Source organism: Gambusia affinis, linkage group LG03 (genome assembly GCF_019740435.1).
Source record: "Gambusia affinis linkage group LG03, SWU_Gaff_1.0, whole genome shotgun sequence".
NCBI lineage: Eukaryota > Metazoa > Chordata > Actinopteri > Cyprinodontiformes > Poeciliidae > Gambusia > Gambusia affinis.
The window spans coordinates 18,375,630-18,395,482 of record NC_057870.1 but is presented as its reverse complement, the minus strand read 5'-3'; the positions used below and the strand labels follow the sequence as shown (position 1 = coordinate 18,395,482).

The window sequence follows — 19,853 nt, the reverse complement described above, 5'->3', positions numbered from 1 at the left end:
CTGTGGGATGGTATCCCATGTTTTAAGCAACATTGGCCGTGTTGATCACTCTGATGCTCTGAAGCGTTCTGTGTTTTTAACATGAAATGATTCTCTGCTTTCACTTTTAGTAAACAGACTGAGACAGGGGGCCAGACATGAGTACAAGGTGAGTAAAACATCACAAGTCCAGATGATTAGCTGATCGTGACCCCTTTTAGTTCATTCATAATGACCACCCAGCCTTGGATCGACTCTATTCCCTCTCAAATCTCTCTCGTTATCAAGCTCTCAAACGTGGCTGCCCCTCCTTCTTCGCTCATCCTCTGCACTGCCGTGTCTCCTCCCTCGGAACACAGATGACAGCACCAAGGCTGCAACTTCACTTCTATTAAAGTCCAAGAAAAAGGCAGCGTGGGTGGAAGAGGACAGGAATTTCTGTATATGTGTATTTGTCTGTACTCTCAATGAAAAGGTCCGTGTGCTCAGAGATGTTCTTTCCTTCAGTGGAGGATAACAGGATGATATCAGCAGATTAAGTAACTTCATGGATCTAAACAACAAACCCGACTGAGCTTTAAAGCACGAAATGAGCAACAATGCTACTGAAACAGCCCTGGACATTAAATCACAACAAATATATTTATTCATTTATTAAATTAGAAACAAATTAACTGTTGCTAATAAGTCTTTTGCTGTCAGTAATGTACACGTAAAATGTTATTGCGCGGAGTACGACTCAGGCAGGTTGGACAGAAAATACAGCCGGATTTATTGGTCGCGTTTGGTGATTTTGAGTCTTTCTGCACACAGCCACGACACAGCAAGTGGCCACATCCCAGCCGGTAGATCGATGATGATGATGATGACGATGATGATGTTGAGTACACTGAGACTGAACGGGAACAGTCAGAGCACACCTTCCCATCTGGACAGAAAATACAGGAAAGAGAGAAAAAAAGGTGGACTGATGCATAAACAAGTCTTTTAACATTTTAAACCTTACATTTCTTAAACATTTCAGTCTGTATTCATTATTTTTTGACTCTTTGTGGATTGGAAAAAAATATACAATAACTTCAAACCTCTACACCATATCCTTGTTAATAAAAATCTTTAAGGTATATTTTGTACAGATGGTATTTACAGGTGAATCTGGCTGCTTCCCAGCCGGTAGACATTTTTTTTTACATGTCTGTAAATGAACTTCTCACCATAAAGATTGAAGATCAACACCGTTCAGTCCTACGGTTTTAAGGTTCTTGGAAACTACAAGGATATGGTGCAATACCTGCAGCGAGCCAGAGAGAACAGATTGTACCTGTGGTTGAGCTCGCAAAGTCTGAACTTTGGCACACAGTCGACTGAGATGTGCTTTCTGCTTGGTGGAGCAAGTTTGAAGTAAAGGAGGGTCGTCCCTGCAGGGCAGAGAGCAGGGCCTCGTCCAGGCTGGCTGAGAGCAGCCGCTCGTGGGAACTGGAGCTAAGCTCTGAAAACGAGCGGAGCGTGAGAAACAAAACATAAACGAACAAATAAAACACAAAAACTGTGAAGATTCGTTTGGGAAATGAGTGTTCACAATTACAAAGCCCGGTGAGCACAGAATGGAAACCACATTTATGACGCATCCTTGTTCTGATTTACAACTCCAATTAGAAGTGTGATGCAATAAGGCAATTAAGTACAATAAATTATTGAAAATTAGAAAATGATACCTAATTTAATGTTATGACCTAATAAAATTACTTAAGGATGTTTGTAATAACAAAACTTATTTGCACCCCCAAAATTCAAATATAGTTCACACTATTCAGAGTGCTGTACACCACAGTTTAAAGGACTTACAATTTTTTTTTTTTTTTTTTACAATATTTGAATATGATAGTAGAGGTGTAACATCGGTACATACTCTAATAGAAGCTTAAAATGTATGAAAAGTTTGATAATATGAAACTTCAGCCCCAATTTGTCATAGCTGTAGTAGCTGAAGGCACTGAAATCTAGTAAGGACGTTACATTGAACACATCCTACTGGTGAGATTTGCTAATTGTTGTGGTTCTAACACTTGCAACATAAACTGATAAAAGTATATCCTTGTCTCTGTGGATTTAAGCAATAAATGAAAATGCCCACAGAGCTCCTGAAGATTGCAAGCATTTAAGTATGAATACAGTATATAAACTGTGCACATAGATGTCAGAAGTGTAAATAACCAAGTTAATTTCTACAGCTATATTAAATATTGAGCGTGACAAAGTCTAACTTACTATTCTATATGAATTTAATTTTTTTTTTTTTCAAAAAATGATGTTGGAACGTCAGACGTTTTAAGACAAATCAAGGTGTGTGATGCTGCCTGTATTTTTAAAAAAGATGTAGCTTCAAGAAAATAACCTTTCATACCCAATACTCACCTAAACCTGAATTGTTTCTTATTTTTTTGCTTTCAGAAGGCTGTTGTTTTCCAAGGGTTGAAGCTTCTACTGAAATCTCACGTTTCTTTCTTCTGTTCGTCTCTGATTTACTGTCCGTAGAGAGTGGCTTGATATTAGATATATCAGTCCTGCTATTTGATGATGGTCCTGATTCATTATCCACTGCCATGTGAGCAGAGGTTTGGCTTGTATCTGTGTTTTCATCTGTGGAATGGGTAGAGTTACTGTTTATTGAGGTCTTAGTAAAACTTGGAGAAGCCTGAGAGCGACCCTGAACACAGGAGGTTACGAGTCTCGATGCTTGTGGATTCTGTCCCTGGTTTTGTCCTCCCACCGTCCCGTCCCTCCTCACCATCCCTTTCTGCAACAGGAAGTGGTCAATGCGGCTTTTGAGGAGGGGGTTGGGGAGGGGCTGGCAGGTGGAGGTGAAGGGGACGCCGGTGAAGGGGTCGTTTGGCGGTCGACCCCAAGCGGCTTCCCTCCTCTGGCACTCCTCCAGAGTGGAGGCGTCCACTGACATTCCACTGGGAAGCAGCATAGGGAGAGCCATTACTTCCTGTGTTAGAGGATCCAGGAATTCGTCTGGGATGGAAAAACTGTCCGAGGCAAAAAGAAAGCCAAAATAAATCAAACACTGTTTTGCAATCAAATGGTTTCATTCAGACTCTGAGTCATCATAAAATCAGATGTTCTCGTAAATTAAAATAAACATTACTCGAAATGTTCTGTACCTTAGGCTGTTCCGGAAGGTGTGTGTTGTTTGGCTGACAGGAGGAGAGACTAAAACAGGGCGCTCCACCTGCCTTTCATTTGCCTCCTGGATTCTTTGAATCCTCTCCACCTCCTCAGCGGGGCAGCAGCGAGCAGGCTGCCCCCACACAGCCAGAGCCTTCAGCCCCAGAGAAGACGCAGCACCGCCGCATGGTACAGTGACACGAAGCTGCGTCACGGCGCTCAGCGAGTGCAGCCCCCGGCTCCACAGCTTCACCTGCCGACTGCTTGCCGGCGGTGGAGGAGGAGCAGAGAGGAACGGAGCTCGGGGACGAAAGTTTGAATGACTGAATGAAACTTGGGTTTCTTCTGTGAGTTCACAACGAGCAACCTGCTTGAAGTCTGATTCAGAGCTCGACTGAGATTGGAAGTCTGTCTGTGGAGGCCCGTCTTGAGCGACTTCCTCCCTCTGTTGGGCCTGAATACTCCACTGATTGCCATTACTCTGCAGAGACCGACTAGAAACAAGTCGATGCTTCTGCCTGTTCTTTATGGTCTGGTCCTTTGCCTGGTTTTCACTCTGCTCCTGTTGATGAATCTGCCCAGGACGGGACAGAGCACTGATATCTGAACTTGTGCTGATCTCCAGTCTTTTGCAGGCTTGGCCCCGGTCCATTCCCCAGGGCCACAGCTCCACATCCACCCGGCTGAGCTCCACTGGGAAGCCAAACTTCAATGTCACCTTAAAGGGATAAATGGAAAAATAGATCCAGAGATCAGCATTATATCAGCACAGAAGTAATCATCAGAAACTGATAGAAAAAAAATCATTGCAAGTTGTCATATCTGATAGCAATACATACTTTTAAGTAGAATTGAAACCATTAGTTGGATTAATCAAATTAATCTGACTAATCACGATGTGAGTCTACATAGTCACATGACAACAGTAACTCAGTCCCTTAACATTCTCACAAAACACAATCTTTCAAACAGGATTTATACAACCGTAATTACAATCGTCACTTTTGTTCCATTTTATCCCTCCTGTCTGCCAGAGTCCTGAGGATTCACACACACAGAAGAAGAAAATATAACATAAAGGCACGCCCACCTTACTGAGACAAAGATGAATACTGCAATAGTATCCCTTACAACAAGTGACACACGGCCAGGTTTAACCTGTAGAACCCAACAAAGGTATTTGGGGATGACCGGGAGGCGGCTGCACAAATAGCCTGGAGACTGACCCCATCCATGACTCTAACACGGCTGGTGGAATGGTACCGTACCCCCACAGGTGGCCAGAGGCCCTGTAAAGAGTACACCCGATCCCTCACATCCCTGATGCTCAACATGTGGAAAGGGATAGACTTTACCAACACATTCAGATCTCTCAGATCTAGTCCCCCTGTTTTTTCTTGGTCTAAAAAATACTTTTAGATTAAAAGCCTGCAGGGATCCAGACGGCACCCTTCAACCTCCTCTTGCAGAGCATTGACAGCTGCAGTAGCACCCTTGGCGTCTATTTCATGGCTCAGTGCCTGAGCTTTCACCTGGTCATAAATGACCATCATTGAGACCGGACCAGGAACAGGCGGGCAGCGGCGGAACCCCGGCGTGTTTCCCTGAGAAAAGCGTTGACACAACCACACATCAGAGATTTTCATTTTTGGTGCCTAACGTCAGAACTGAACTTGGAAAGAAATCTTTTCAGTTTTCTGCCCTGTCTTCTTGGAACCAGTTGCAAAAATACATGAATGTAAAGGAGGTGTTCTCACTAAACGCTTTTAAGGCTGTTCTTACTGATTTCATCTGTCTGTAAATGTTTTAATTAATTTATTCATGACGGAGTTAACTTTTTTTTTTGGTTTTTGCTGTAAATGTTCTGTAACCTCTTGACCAGGATTGTTTTTCAAAAGGGTCCCTTAATGTCAGCGGGATTTTCCTGATGAATTAAAGGTTAAATAAAATAAAAGCACAAAAGATTTAGAGGCTATAGAATGAAATAGAAAATGTCTGAAGTGTTGGATGACTAAATGAAACAAAGAAAAGGTTAAAAAAAAGAGAGATTTATTCCACAATAACACGCAGTCTTACATGCAAGGGTGGACGTAGGAAGTATTCCAACTTGAAGCCTTGTTTCCGTAGTGAAGGGTCTGCTGACACAATGTTTGTAACATCATATCCATCTGCACAGAGCTAAAGATATAACATAAAAGATATGCACATCAATAAAAGCCTTAAACAGCATGTCTATGCATCTTTTTTATCCTTACAAATGGCAATGGCACCCATGGACAACTGTTTCTGTGACACAAAAAGAGGAGGAGGCAGCAGAAAAAGAGGGAAATATGTAATTTTCTATAATAAAAGGTACATATTATACATCCTGAGTGCTGAGAAAAGGCAGCCATGATAGATTACAGAAAAGGAATAAAAAGGACAAGGACATTTGAGATTTATTCTCCCACACATCACGTTGTACCATGCTCTTTTATTTTCACAAAGCCTTCCTTCACATCCCTCCAGAAAAAAAAACAACAAAAAAACCCGTCTCGTCTGAGTTTCATTGTGAACTTGAAAGAGTAAGCTACAAAAAAAAAAGAAAAATCTAGTATCGGTCTCATTTGTGAGAGAGCTAGAACTGCTGTCGATTCCTGTCACTTCATTGTAGTAAAATTATTATCAATGTTGCGAAACCAGACGGGATGTAAGAAAACAGCTTGAGGGTTTTACAGTTGTGTGAAAAGGCTTTAAAACATGTCACACCTTGTTGCAATGAGCCGTTGTTGAAAAGTGAGGCAGACAGAGGTTCACAACCATATTCTGCAACCTGCCAAGACACAAAGTGATTAAAGAGTAAACAATGCAATGCTTTCTGTAAGGTACAGGTAACTTAAGGCCAAGGGAAAGTGATGAACTCAGGGATTCAAAAACTAATTTGTGTTTTCAATCTTTTATTTATGTGTCCTTTCATAACTTGAAAAACTGAACAAACTGATCAATTTATATCCACTATCTATGTCTCATCACCAAATTAAAAGGCAGTTTTAAGAAAGCAAGACTGCGTCAATGATTCAAATACAGCAACTGAAAAGAAAATTTTTGACTTATTCTGCTGTTTTCACCATAAGGTTTGCAGCTGTAGCAAAGGTTAGTCTTAGGTTAGTTTTTGCAGCCAACATTATTCCAGAAGCAGAAAATGCTCAATTTAATACCACCAGAAATTGAAGTATCCGTGTATTAATCATAAAAAAAGGTAATTGATATTTATTTATCTGGGTGGATGCGCATCCTCATCATGTGAGAACTCTGTGGCTTTCTAAAGCTTTTTAAAAGTTTTTCATAGATAGATAGATAGATAGATAGATCGATAGCTAGATAGGGACAAAGAGGGATCAAAACAATTTCTCTGACTGTGTAAGACAGAGAAATTGTGGTCTAATGGTGGCACTAAAGGATGTTTTATATTATTTTTAATGATTACAGTAGAAAACTGCTGCACAAAGTACGACAGTGTTCATGAATCATACCGGAGACGGTAAGTAGCATGCCACTGAAACATTTCACAGTATCTAATAAGAAAACTAACGCCTAACTCATTAATATATACATATAACTGTATTTATTTGACATAGATCCATTACAGCCATACTTCACACAGCAGCTAGCAGCAGCAGCTAACAAATGTATCTGAAAATGCCAAAGCTGGAACGAACTGACGATATCAATAACCAAATTAATATGTAGGGAAATAAAAATAGTAAAACGCACTCTGCTTGGTCGCGCGAATACTTGCCTGCTCGGTTCTTAATATTCCTCCTCTGGATATTTTTTGGAAGCAGCTAGCAACAATCGAGTACTACAAACACAACAACCGGTATGTCTAAGGAAGCCGAGGAGGGTCATATTTGTGTTTCTTTTTTTTCCCCCCAAATTTATTTATTTATATTAGCGCTGACTCCTTTTCAGTTTTTTCTGGTTGACATCAGTTCTGGGTCTTGTTTGTTCTTGTTCAAACTCTGTTTCAAAGTCCAATGAAGAAATCGTCTCTGTACAGTTTACTGTACATGTCCTTCCAGCTAACATGTTTTATGGCTGTTCGTTCTATAACCGCTGTTGTTTTCAGTTAGTTAATTGTCATTTCTAAAAACACTGACCAATAATGTACCAGCCAGTATTTTCTAATTCTGACTGATTTGAGGAGCGACTTTTTGCAAAAATGTTCACAGTCAGCTTTATTCTTCAAGTTTGTGCACACAACCAAGAAATTTGACTTGTTTGACCTTGATACAATTTTAAAAAATATATAAATATATGAAAAGGACAAAATAAAAAACAATTGTATTTCTTTCTTGTTATTATGTATACATACAGTGTTTTTTTCCACAAGGTTGAATTAGTGCAAATATGCAAGGTCGACTGTTAAGTGTTGATACGGCAGATAGTCTGGGGAAAGAAACTATCTTGGCGGCTGCATTTTGGAAATAGCCCTCTGTGACACGGACCTGAATATAAAAATCCACAGTGTCCAGGATGTGTGGGGTCTGTGGAAATGAGAGGAGATACCCTCAGTTAAATGGCTACTATATACATGGAACTTTACTCTGGTCTTTGTTTGGACCTATGGTGATAATACTGCTCCACATTTATTTACATCTCCTTTTCAAGACTGATTTAATAGAGAATTCATTCTGCCATACAAGACAATAAAAACATTTTCAATATTCCCCCCCGCCCCACTATATGTTATAGCTAAAACTGAATGTCAACTTGGTCCTAAAATAACTGAGATTCAGATGGAAAGCAGAAGTGCTTTTATTATTATTATCCCAGATAATAATAATATTATCTCAGATCATTCAATTTATTGTCTTTAATGATGAGATTAATATCTAAGAAACCATGTTGAGGATTTTTCTTCTTACTTCTAATAGGGCACAAGAAATTATTAAGGCTAAAAGACAATCTGGTTCCAAACAAGTCCAAAGTATAAAAGGCACATGTGACTTTTGACAGTAAATGTTGCCCACCGTCAACATTTTTCTTTCCAGAATTGAATCTAGTGTTTTCTAGAGCATTAAAAAGACTAACTCATGGACAAAAGCGGCTGAATAATTCACATATCTTTATTAGTTCTGCTGAATCTTAACAAATGAATGGTTTTAATCAAGCCAGAGCAGTACTACTAACATAAATGCAAACAATAAAAATTTGAAACAAGAAGCATTTTTCTCTCTAAACAATGCAATACTGTAACTACATCACCTACAACAAAAGGAACATTGTTTTTTTTGTTTTTTGGACAAGTTTGCTATGATTGCACCATTATGGGCAGCCAACTGGCTAGCTACACAGTTAAAAAAAAAACAAACACAGAAAGGAAAGCTAAAATGGCACGTATTTTTTCATCCTTCAATTCACCATAATATAATAACAGTAATAAAGATGATAATACTATGTAATACCTTAGAGATAAGTTAATATTCTTGAGCAACATTTTTTTAATGCTGGCATAAACAACAGTTATAAAAGCCGTGATATTCACATCTGACTCTACTGTACATCGTAACTCATGTGTAGGACACTACATAGTGCAGGTAGCCTGAATGCTCTCCTTTAAAAAGGCAAATTTTCCACTTTTTATATATTTTTTTTAAAACTTCCTCCTTCTTTGCTATTGTCTATGCAAATTATACAGAAGAAAGTAAGAGTTTTCTAGATATGCACACACCCTCAATGTAAAATTTTAGTCTCACAAGCTTTTATCTACCTTTTGTTTATACAACCAAAATTTTAAAAAGCTGTACCATTGTGTTAAATGCAAATAAAAGCGCAATGCAATGATTTGCAAATCTTCTAAATTAGTGGTCTCAAACTGCACTCCTCGAGGACCAGAGTCTTGTAACTTTTAGATGTGTCCCTTGTCCTACACACCTGAATTAAATTGTGAAATTGTGTCACTATCATTCAGTTTAGCTCTGCTAATGAGCTCATATTGGAGCCAGGTGTGTTGAAGCAGATCTAAAAATTGCAGGACACCGGCCCTTGAGGAATGAAGTCGGAGACCCCCGCCCTACACTCATAGTTTATTCACTGGAAGATAATATAGTAAACATACCAAATGAACAAACTAAGATAATGTACCACAGTTTCCATCCCTCCATTCTCTTCCTTTTATCTGATATTGGGCCATTGGGGTAACAGTTGGACATGCAGACACCTTCTTTCCAGCAACACTCTCCAGCTCATTCAGGTGGATCCCAAGGCTTTCCCAGAAGGAAAACATATATAGGTTCCTCAAGCCAATGCTCGGCCATCATAAGAGTCTTCACCCAAACGGGCGTACCATGAAAGCCTTCATAGGGATGCTCCTTGGAAGCACCTTGAGAAGATTCCCAAACCATTTCAATTGACTTCTCTCAGTGTTGAAGAGCAGCTGCTGTAATATGAACTCTTCACTCTACAACTTAAGGCGAGATTAGAGCAGAAGCCCATTTTGGCCATTTTTACTCAAGATCTTGTTTTTTCTGTCCTAAACCATATCTTGTGATGATAGAAAGGGAAGAGTATATAGACTCACCAATTGGGTTCAGTCTCCTTCACATCAGCAGATGGGAGAAGTGCCTGTATGTCTGTAGCCAAAGTTCCTGTCTATTTATCCCCTGCTCTGTCCTATCCTGACCAGCATCTGGATGGTCTACCTTCCAGATAAGAAACTCTTGACTGCCATTTGCAGCAGTGTGATTTTAATGTTGAATCTCTCAGAAGTAAATTGAAATAAAATTACTTTTTTTTTTTTGCACATTACAGGCCCCTTAGATTGAACTAGAGATTGTTTAAACACCGCCTACCTGAGTATTGTTCCTGACCATGTTCACAGTGTACCCATCTTTTTATGGCTGCTTTCTGTATGAGAGGAGCAAACCTCAAATCATCTTAAGACAGATTTGTTGCAAAGCTGCAGCAACCAATAAAGTGAGTATACACAGGTTCACAGCAGCAAATGTTTTCAACAGGGGCTGAATTTGCTTGCGTGGCGACCCACGACTATTGAACTATCCTGCATCGGACAAGAATGGGATAGCGCTGTCCTCCAAAAACTTTAGCAACTGGTCTCCATACTTTCTTTTTTTGTATTGATTATTATTAAACAGTATTGAACAAATAGTGCAGTATATTAGTTTCCACATTTAATATGTGTTATATGTTCCATAGTGAATAAAATATGGGTTTATCGTCCAACCATTGGTGGTATTCCACTTATTGTAGCTGCTGTGGTAACAGACCCAGTAGGGAAACCCAGATGCCCCCTGTCTCAGTGGCATTCCAGGAGATCACAAGATTGCTCATTTTATCCACTTATAAGAGATTTGCAAAGCATTGCAATGTGTTTTTATTTCCATTTTACGTGTCTCAATATTTTTAAATATGCATCGCATCTTTTCCCTTCATATTTCTTAGTTTGTATTGCCACTAGTCCCTCTGTCTTCAATCTCATCAGCTGAAGCTTTTCATAAGTATACACACATGCACACACTCTCTTTCATACCTCCTCACACGCACACATTTACAATCTACAACTATAATAGGTATATCTTTCTGCAAGTATATCATACATTCTATAAACATTTTTCCCTTTGGGGATACCGACTGCCTGCCTGACTGACTGGCTGGTTTCTTGGCAGTGAATGCACAGAGACACAATTATCATAATATTATTCAAATTCAAACTGTGTGCGTACATTCACGTTCTTGCAGTTCAGTGAAGGAGTTCAGGTGGAAACGTGCTCCTGTGACCTTCGTTTTTGGTCACTGCCGAGAATCTAAAGTGAGAGCTGATGGAGTTCTCTTATGCTTAAAAATGTCATCTATACTCAGTTTGGGCTGATTATCTGCTAAGCAATCGTATTTAAATTCAATTTGTAGAAAATATAAATTCTCTTGGTCTTAGTGTTTAAACGGGCCATGTATTGGACCCTGTACAGTGTATGTTCGTGTATGTGTGTGAGACTTCAGAGGTCAACATCTGCTGAGATTAAAAAAGAAAACAGTCCAGCCCCGTATAATAGTCTTGCGCAGCTGGTGTGCCGATATTACAGTTAAAGCACTGAAAATAAATAACCACGCTCTCTATTTTTTTTTCTTCTTCTTCTTCTTCTTCTTTTTCAGTTCCCAGCACTAATTTTCTCTCTTACACTTGCTGGGAAGAATGGGGTAAGGCGCTCTCTGGCCAAAATGTAAGTTGACGTCACACACTCTGACCACTAATTCTACTTTTACATAACCAGTGACATAGACTTACAATGAATAAACAGCACAATATATTCTTGTTAATCATTTCCGACAATATCCCTGATTGTCTTGTTCCTTTTCTGGCGTGGGAATTAAATGTTGCATGTATTAGGTCTGTAATTTACATTTTTTTTCATGGTTTTCCATTTTTTTTTGCCATCCAACCACATGGCACATATTTCTGATAATGTAAGATGTATCCATGTGCAACACTAAAGGCCTCTTAGGAGGTTAAAAATTCAGCGATAATGCAGAATGTAGTTCAGTTTCCTGTTGATATGATGTTTGTTCCTGATAGGTTTGTTGCTTTGAAAAAAGTGATTGTTTTAGACCTTGTTTTCTACTGTATGCTGATATGGGTTTTGTGTAAGAGGCCTCACCACTGTGAGTGTAGAAAAAAAAAGAGCATTAGCATCATGAATCTGTGTCTATATCTCTGTAGACTCTATCCTCTCCAGGCGCGACTGTCCGGCCCATGGAGGAGCGAGCTGGTGGAGCGATGGGGGGCCCTTTTGGTCTTCACAGGGAGGAGAGAGAGTGAGGGCGATGGGTCCAGAGAGGGAGGAAGGAACAGAGATGGAAGGAGGACCAGAGAGGGAAGGAGGACCAGAAAGGGAAGGTGGACCAGAAAGGGAAGGTGGACCAGAGAGAAATGGAGGTCCAGAGTGGGAAGGGGGACCAGAAAGAGAAGAAGGACCAGAAAGAGAAGAAGGGCCAGAAAGAGAAGAAGGACCAGAGAAGGAAGGGAGTTGCTGAGGAGACAATGGCGACATGGCTGGTGGTGGAGGTGAAGAGTTGGAGGAGGTGGGGGAAGTGGTGGTGATAGTGGTAACAGTAGTGGTGGAGACCGTGGTTTGCTTGGTTCCCAACTGGCTCATGCGCTTTTCCAAAGCTTGGTTTTTCTGTAGAGTTTCCACATAGCTGAGCTGCAGTTGTGCCTGATACTTCAAAACCCGTTCCTTCTCGTCCTGCCAGGTGTGCCTTTCCTGATCAAAGTTGAGGGCCTGTCTTTCCCGCTGCTGCCTCTCCAAGCGCAGTACACCCTGCAGCTGCTCAAGCTGCCTGCGCAGCTCCCCGGCTTCATCCCAGTGACCCTCCTGCGCCCTCTGTGGCTGATGGGCTTCCTGACGCAGCTGCATGTCCTGGCAGAGTTGGGAGTCGTGACGGAGCTGGGCCTCTTGTCGCATTTGAGCCTCATGGCGGAGCTGGGCCTCCTGACGCAGCTGTACTTCTTGTCGGATTTGGGCCTCGTGGCGAAGGTGAGCCTCCTGCCGGAGCTGGGCTTCCTGGCGGATCTGGGCCTCCGGTCTGATCTGCGGGTTCTGACCCATTTGGATGTCCTGTTGCATATGGGTATCTTGTCGGTGCTGCACATCGCGCCACTGAGCTTCTTCACGCTGCTGCCTCTCCTGTCTCTGAGCTTCCTGCCTTTGGGCTTTAGCTTCATCGCTCTGCAGGCTGAGCAGGGTGTCGGATGTGGGGGTGAGCGAGTTGGTGGAAGGCTCAGTTGGGTTTCGAGGGCAGTGGACAGCTCCCCACGGTGGCAGCAACCCTGCTGCAGCTAGGTTTGGGCTCACAATCACTTCTGCCCCTCTGCTCGCTTCACTCAAAGCACGCTTTAAACTTAGCACCTCCGCCTCAAACACACCCAGCTTCTCTCTCAGGATGGACACCTGTGGGAAAAAGACATGCAAACTCTTATGTAAACAGAGCATTGTAACTTTTAGACTTAATTTATAGTTACAGACAAAAAGTGTGGTGTGCTTTTTGTCATCCTTTCTGAATCATTCATCCACCCTTTGCTGCATTGAAAGCTGTAAATCTTATGGTGAATGTCTCTACCAGTTATACACAGTTAAAAAAATGTACTCATTATTTTCTTTGCAAAAATATCCCAGACTCAGCCAGACACGATGGATAAAGACCAAAAGCATAAATTTTCTATCTTTTTCTTACATTATACCTTACATTTTGGCCTGGACTTTGACTAGCCTATTCTAACTGATGGATATCATTTACATTGAACCGTCCTGTTGTTGCTCTGGCTAGAGTTTGAACCAAAATTAGTATTTTAAACTCGCTTGTGACTTGTTTAATCAACACTTTTTACAAACCCAAGTCTGACAACAAATTTTTGCTAGAGTCTGATAATACTGAATGGTTAAGAGAGCAGGTAAAAAACTAATCATCACAATGATACATTTTTTTTTACATATTCTTGAATTTTCTATTTATTTATTTTGGAGGAAACAAATTTAAATGAGTGACTTTTTCTGCATGCTTATATGACAAGTGAAGTGGCAGTTTTGATATATTGGCAACATGTGAAGTTTTCCAGGATGCCATCAGATGATGAAGGCACCAACACGAAATAAAAAGTTTGTCAGTCAAGCCCTGAATGAGTTTTGTTCTGAATTTACTGAGTGATCAGTAAGGAATTGACGCCCCCTAGTGGTGAACAGGTGCACTGACATAAGAGGAAGCAGTTTAGGTGAGAGTGCGTCGCAGCGTTTTACTCCAGTCCATTTTTTAGTGGATTTACTGGATTTCCATTTGTTTGTAGGAGGTATAATTGTTTGATTGTAACAATTAAACAGGTGACACCTTCACTAACAGCGCTACATTCTTTGATTTTGTGAATGGAGAGGGACACCAAAAAGGGAGGTGCTTGGAAGAAACAACACTGAGCCCATGGCTAAAAGCAGGGATTCCCAACCCTGATCCTTAGGAAGTGATCCTACAACATTTAGATGTGTCATTGCTTCAAAACATTTAACTCTGATGCTTTAATTGCGTGCCATGATTTCAGGCATGACATCCCCAAAGACCAAGGTCAGGGGCCACTGCCCCAAGCCCCTCCAGGATGGATATAGTTTGCAGTCATTTTCATGAATATTTCATAAATAGGGTCACTCTGTGTAAAACTACTGAAAAAAATTGCACAAACATTTTCTCAATTATACTGATTTTCTACCAACAAACTCCTTACCTTTGACATTTCATTGATTTGCATTAACAGAAAAAATAATAAATATTTGTCAAAACAGAATTATATGTATGCTTTTAATTTGTAACCCAATTAGTGAGAATGGAAGATTTTAATTAAAAACGGAACTCGTTTTCTATGTTTTAAGGTCAATTTATACCAAGTTTTGTACAAGCAACATTGATGGACTGATAAAGTACGTGATTTTTTTTTCTCAATATAACAGTGAAGTTTGCTTTAAAAACCCACCTCAGAAAGTGTCCTCCTCAGCTCGCCTTCACACTTCTCCAGTTCCAGACACTTTGTGCTGTAGGAGTCCTTCAGACCCAGCATGACCTCCTCCCGCTCCCTCAGCTGCGCGTTGAGCTCCTTCAGCTGGCCCCTCAAGGCCACCATCTCTCCGGCCCGCTGGGTCACTTCAGCCTGACTCTCTCTGAGCTGCTGCTTCAGCAGGGAAATCTCTCCTGCTTTCTGACAAACCTGCCACAGGAACAATGCGTGAGTTGTATATAGTTTAGCTTCATCTACTGTTATTGGCAACTGTGGAAAAGATGTAAAAAAAAACACTTTAACATACATTATTTACTGCGTGGTATGCTGAAAATGGGTTGTCAGAAAGTCATTTAGAAGAATTATGTACCAAAACATGGACACAACTCTGTTAAAGTATTTCTTCGCAATAAGACTGTTTTTCTCTCATAATGACTTGGTGTTGATGCATTTTTTGAATAATTTCTCTAACGTACAGCTAAAGATCTGTGACTTAGTAACCTATATATAATCTAGTGTATTTGTCAGAAAGAGGTGAGCTCTGATCAGCTTTTTCTTTTAAAAATTAGGATTGTACTGGACTTTTATTCCGAAAGATGAGTTTATAAAGATCCTGCGTCATGTATATAATAACGATTCTGCATGCTTCAATTGAAGGAAGGAGAAAACAGGGACATTGACTCTTATTTGATATTTTATTCAGAAAAAGAGTACTATAAATAGATTGTGTATAGTATTTTGTTTCAGGCGAAGACAGAATATAAAAATGCATCTTATAGCTTTTAAATCATGATTTCATGTTCATTTTGAACTACAAGCATAATTTTAGCCACTAGGTGTTAAATTGATAAACATTTAAACAACTTTTTCCATTTTAAATGCAATTAAACTGGTTACATGATGGATTCAGGTCACGATATTCTACCTGAAATTTCTCAACAATCAATTTATCCAGCAGAACTTTTACATTATTTAAACTATTTTAGATGTCTTCTTTTAGGATAAGTAGGATTTCGGTTCACTGCTTTGCTTGATTATCAAACCAAATGTATGAAGCTGCACAATGTCTCACCTTTAAATCCTACCTACATAAAGGCCTGCAGTCATTTTACCAGACTGGTCAAGTGGAACATCTCATGTCTCACCTCCCACTTTGTCTCCTCCAGACGCGGCAGGATGTCAGCCTGTTCTTTCCTGTAGTCCAGGCACTTTCTCTCCAGCTCCTCTCTCTGAGCCAACAGGGCCGCCATCTCCTCCTGGAGCCTCCTCTTGTCCTGAGACAGACGAGTGATCTGGGCCTGCAGGGCGGTCTGGGAACGCTGAGCCCGGCGGGTAACCTACAGGAGAACGTGAATGTACTATTTACAGCTTGTAAAATATATTCACACCCTGTAAACGTTTTGACATTCTGTTGTTTTACAACTACAAGCTTTGCTGTGGTTTATTCGAAAGATAAAGCAGTGCATAGTTGTGAAATGGCAGGAAAAGGCTGTGTCTTGAATGTTTTGCATATAAAATTAACAAAAGTGTGAGCTGCATTTATAGCCAGGGCACAGTACTGCTCAATCTGTCCGCTAAAAATTAAGAGTGTGGAACCAATGGAAACCCACAGAGAGCTGGCTATCTAATCTGTCCCACCAAGCAAGGAAATAATATTATTTTCCTTTTCTTGATATAAAAAAAAATGCATTTATAGGTTTTTCTTTTATCCCTATTTTATTTCCTCTACAGTTTGCATATTTACACCTTATAAACATAGGTTGTTTATAAGGTCATATTTCAAGTCATATTTCTTATTTGTGAACATAATCTTGACCAATAAAGAAAATTTTGAAAGCTTTAATTGAGAAAAGCAGCCAAAAGGCCCACAAGAACTTGGCAGTCTGTTGACGTGACATCTGTGCACTCCACATATCTACTTTTTATGAAAGACGGATGGAAAGATTGTTAGATGTCCCGTCTGCAGTTTATCAGAATCAATTCAGGGGACAAAGTAAATGTGAAAGAAGGTGAACTGCTCAGATCAGACCAAAATTGAACTTTTGGTTCGTATGCAAAATATTATATGGAAGAAAACAAACATTTGACATCACCCTAACGTACTGTCAACACTGAGAGAGGTGGTGGTGGCAGCACAGGTTACCGCAGAAAGCTGTTTTATATAACTGAGGTTACCTGCTGCAGACGTGAAGCGTAGTTCTGTCTCAGCTCGTCCATCTGTCGCTCCCAAACACGCTGCTTCTCCTCAAACACCTGAATGATGGCCGCCTCACTCTGGTCCAGGTTCCTGCGCATGTGCTGGACCTGGAGGAACGAGATGGACACGGATCGGGCCTGACAACTAAATATATACAGAATAAGAACAACACCTTTGATAACAATTAAGTTCTAGGAATCTGTTATCATCCTGTTTTTTTTCTCACAGTTAGCCAACTCTTTGCTATGTAGTTCTCAGTAAGGCTTTTAATGAATATGCTGGGTTATAATAAAAATAAAACAAATAATCTTAAAGCTGTTGTATGCACCTTAAAGAATTTTTTTTTTTTTTTACATATTTGTTGAAGCTGTTACTATGTTGTGACAGTATAATGTGAGACAGATCTGTGAAAAAATCGAGCTCGTCTACTTTCTCCCAGTGCTAACTGCAGAAATACACAAATTAGTCAGAAACAACCAATCAGAGGCAGGAGGAGGATTTCAGCGTTGTCAGTCATGCTTGTGTATGCACTGCTCACACTCGCCCTCTTGCTCTCTGCTACACTACAGCTTCTTCTCGACAGCAGAGCCTGTCATGAATGCTCAGGCTAATTAGCATCGTTAGCACTAGCTGTGGAAAAACAGCTTTTCGGAGAAAGCAAGTTGTTTCTCCACGGCTAGCACATTAAACAGCACATACACAAGATTGATTGATGGTGCTAACACCGTCCTCCTGACTCTGATTGGTTGTTTCTGACCAGGAATGGTGCATTTCTGCAGATGGCTAAAGAAATACAGCGAGGAAGTGTGGAGCTTAATGTTTTCACAGATTTTTTGTCTTCCACTGATAACATGATGACAGTTTTAACAAATATGTAAAAAACATAATTTTGTAAAAGCAACACACACAGATTTTAATTTCTGAAATTCTTAGACATCAAATCATATTTAGGGTCCTGTAAAAAATGCTTGGTTCAACTCTTTCCTCTTTGAATTTTGCCTCTAACGTTACATATTGTTTTGAAAACTTTAAAAGTGATCTTTGTTCATAAATTTAAAGATCATTTTCAGAGGAATTTTCTTAGATTTGATAATATTTGCATCATGGTGCACATCTTTTGATGTAAATTGTGGAAATTTTGGAATAAATACTAAGCAGGGCATTTCTAAACGTCCTCTCACCTCTTGCTCTTTCTCCCACAGTCGGTCCTCGAGGTCCTGGATGATGTCATCAGACGAGGGGGAGGGTCGCAGAGGTGCTGGAGCGTCACTCAGGTGGCTCAGCCTCTGATAGGACGAGGAGCTCTTCCCCGAGGAGGACCGACCGCTGTCTGAGGCACTCAGCCCGTTCTGCTGGACAGAACCACAACATGACGGTCACGCTTCAACAAAATATTAGCTGCAGGGAGAATTGAGCATCAAAATAAGTCAGAGGACAGTCTTACCTGGTAGCCAGGTTTGTCCAGTTTGTCCAGACCTGCAGCTGCCCCCGCCATGCCCAACCTGTTAATGTGGCTGGTAGAAGCACTGAGGGGCCCTAAGACCGCTGGGGGCCCACAGCCAGACGCCGAGCCTGTGTAGGTGGGCAGACTAGTCAGGGAGTTTCTCCCTGAATCTGACATCCCTCCCTGAACTACCTCAGTACCATTTCCCCCTCCATCACTCCTGCTGACCCTAACTGGACTGTCTTGGTCCAGGAGAAGGGCCTCTGGCACCTCTCCTCCATCCCCTCCCACTGTGTCTCTGCCTCTCCTGCCTACTCTGCCCTCACTGAACCCCTCGCCCCTGGCATCAGTCTTTCCCTCGCCCCCGGCCCCTCCCGCCTGGCCCACCAGGTTCTGCATGGAGTGAAAGCTTTTGGGAACCACCGGCTTGAAGGCGGAGGGACGGACGAGGCCGGAGGTGCTCTGCATCGCCTGTGGAGTAGAAATAGGAAGGATTCAAAATGAAATAGATAAATACTGGAGTCATTTCACTGCTAAATTATGCAATGTGTGTAAAGTGGTTTACAACAGTTTAGATACACCCATCATCATCAGCATGAATGTCATATTGATTTGGGATTTTTCATGAAATATCAGGGCCAGTCAGTTAATTGTAAAAACAAGAACCAAGTGCACAGGTGGAAGTTTTTGTGGATTTTCTCTAATCAACACAATTCAGTCCATGAAATCCTACATGAATTCTCAGATAGATACACACATCCCTGCTAAGTTTTGGTTAGTGAGTTGTGGGAAAACCCACATCATTTTTGATGTTTCTGGAAAATTCTGGCACTCTTCTTCACAGAACCAGAAGGGCTCTTTGTAATTGTTTTTGTTGCTCAAATTCAGCTTTTAAACAGAGTCAAAGAGTTTTCACTTAATATTTTATTCATTTCTGGACCAGTTTTGATCTGTGTTTTGGATCATTTTGGGAACAATGAACTGCATCCAGCTTTCAACCATCTAGCTTTTAATATGCGGACAATTTAAGGAATTTATAGTTGCAGTAGTCCTGCCTCTTCATTTATCTATATCATATATCCAATCCACAGTACTACTGCCAGGGAAACCGACCCTTAGCATGATTCTGCCACCACCATGGTCAACAGTTGTGTCCAAAGGTGTTGATTTTGAAGCAGGTTCCTCTTTAGTTAATGTTTTAATAAATAGTGATGTGAATCTTACTACATTGTTTACCCTTGAGCCTTGTTGATTCCTGGGTTGTTCAGGAACATTATGACTCATTTCGCTTCACCTGAGGGTTTGAGTCAAATAGGAGAAATTTGGACGTTTTAACACAACAATGCTCTCAAACACACCAAAGTGGTTTAGAAAGATTTACATCAAGATTCCAGAAAGGTTGTCCCAACACCCTGACCTGAACGTTACAGAAAACTTGCAGATTATGAGACAGGAAATCAGCCAATTCTGCCATTTGTGCCAAAAGCAGCGGTCGCATATCCAACCAAAATTATGTTGGATGGCTGCAAAAA

At 40.7% G+C, this 19,853-nt stretch overlaps 2 protein-coding genes across 4 annotated transcripts; both read right to left on the bottom strand.

Moving 5' to 3' along the window:
• Nucleotides 1–607: 607 nt before the first annotated feature.
• On the bottom strand, nucleotides 608–7,165 carry ubox5 (U-box domain containing 5). 2 transcript variants are annotated; one of them, XM_044110580.1, is made up of 7 exons: nucleotides 6,904–7,165; nucleotides 5,899–5,962; nucleotides 5,227–5,328; nucleotides 3,147–3,868; nucleotides 2,395–3,011; nucleotides 1,301–1,468; nucleotides 608–907 (listed from the first exon to the last, which is right to left on the bottom strand). In XM_044110580.1, the coding sequence occupies exons 2-7, from the start codon at nucleotides 5,950–5,952 to the stop codon at nucleotides 678–680; spliced, it is 1,893 nt and encodes a 630-aa protein (XP_043966515.1). In that variant the 5' UTR covers nucleotides 5,953–5,962; nucleotides 6,904–7,165; the 3' UTR covers nucleotides 608–677. The 2 variants fall into 2 exon arrangements, with proteins under 2 accessions (XP_043966515.1, XP_043966514.1); XM_044110579.1 differs by having other exon boundaries at nucleotides 6,929–7,164.
• Nucleotides 7,166–8,240: 1,075 nt separating this feature from the next.
• On the bottom strand, nucleotides 8,241–18,987 carry lzts3b (leucine zipper, putative tumor suppressor family member 3b). Of its 2 annotated transcripts, none has more exons than XM_044110577.1 (6): nucleotides 18,322–18,987; nucleotides 18,059–18,229; nucleotides 16,856–16,984; nucleotides 15,826–16,017; nucleotides 14,660–14,890; nucleotides 8,241–13,097 (listed from the first exon to the last, which is right to left on the bottom strand). In XM_044110577.1, exons 1-6 carry the CDS (start codon nucleotides 18,787–18,789, stop codon nucleotides 11,853–11,855), a joined length of 2,436 nt encoding a protein of 811 aa, XP_043966512.1. In that variant the 5' UTR covers nucleotides 18,790–18,987; the 3' UTR covers nucleotides 8,241–11,852. The 2 variants fall into 2 exon arrangements, with proteins under 2 accessions (XP_043966512.1, XP_043966513.1); XM_044110578.1 differs by having other exon boundaries at nucleotides 18,059–18,226; nucleotides 18,322–18,985.
• Between the last annotated feature and the right edge of the window lie 866 nt (nucleotides 18,988–19,853).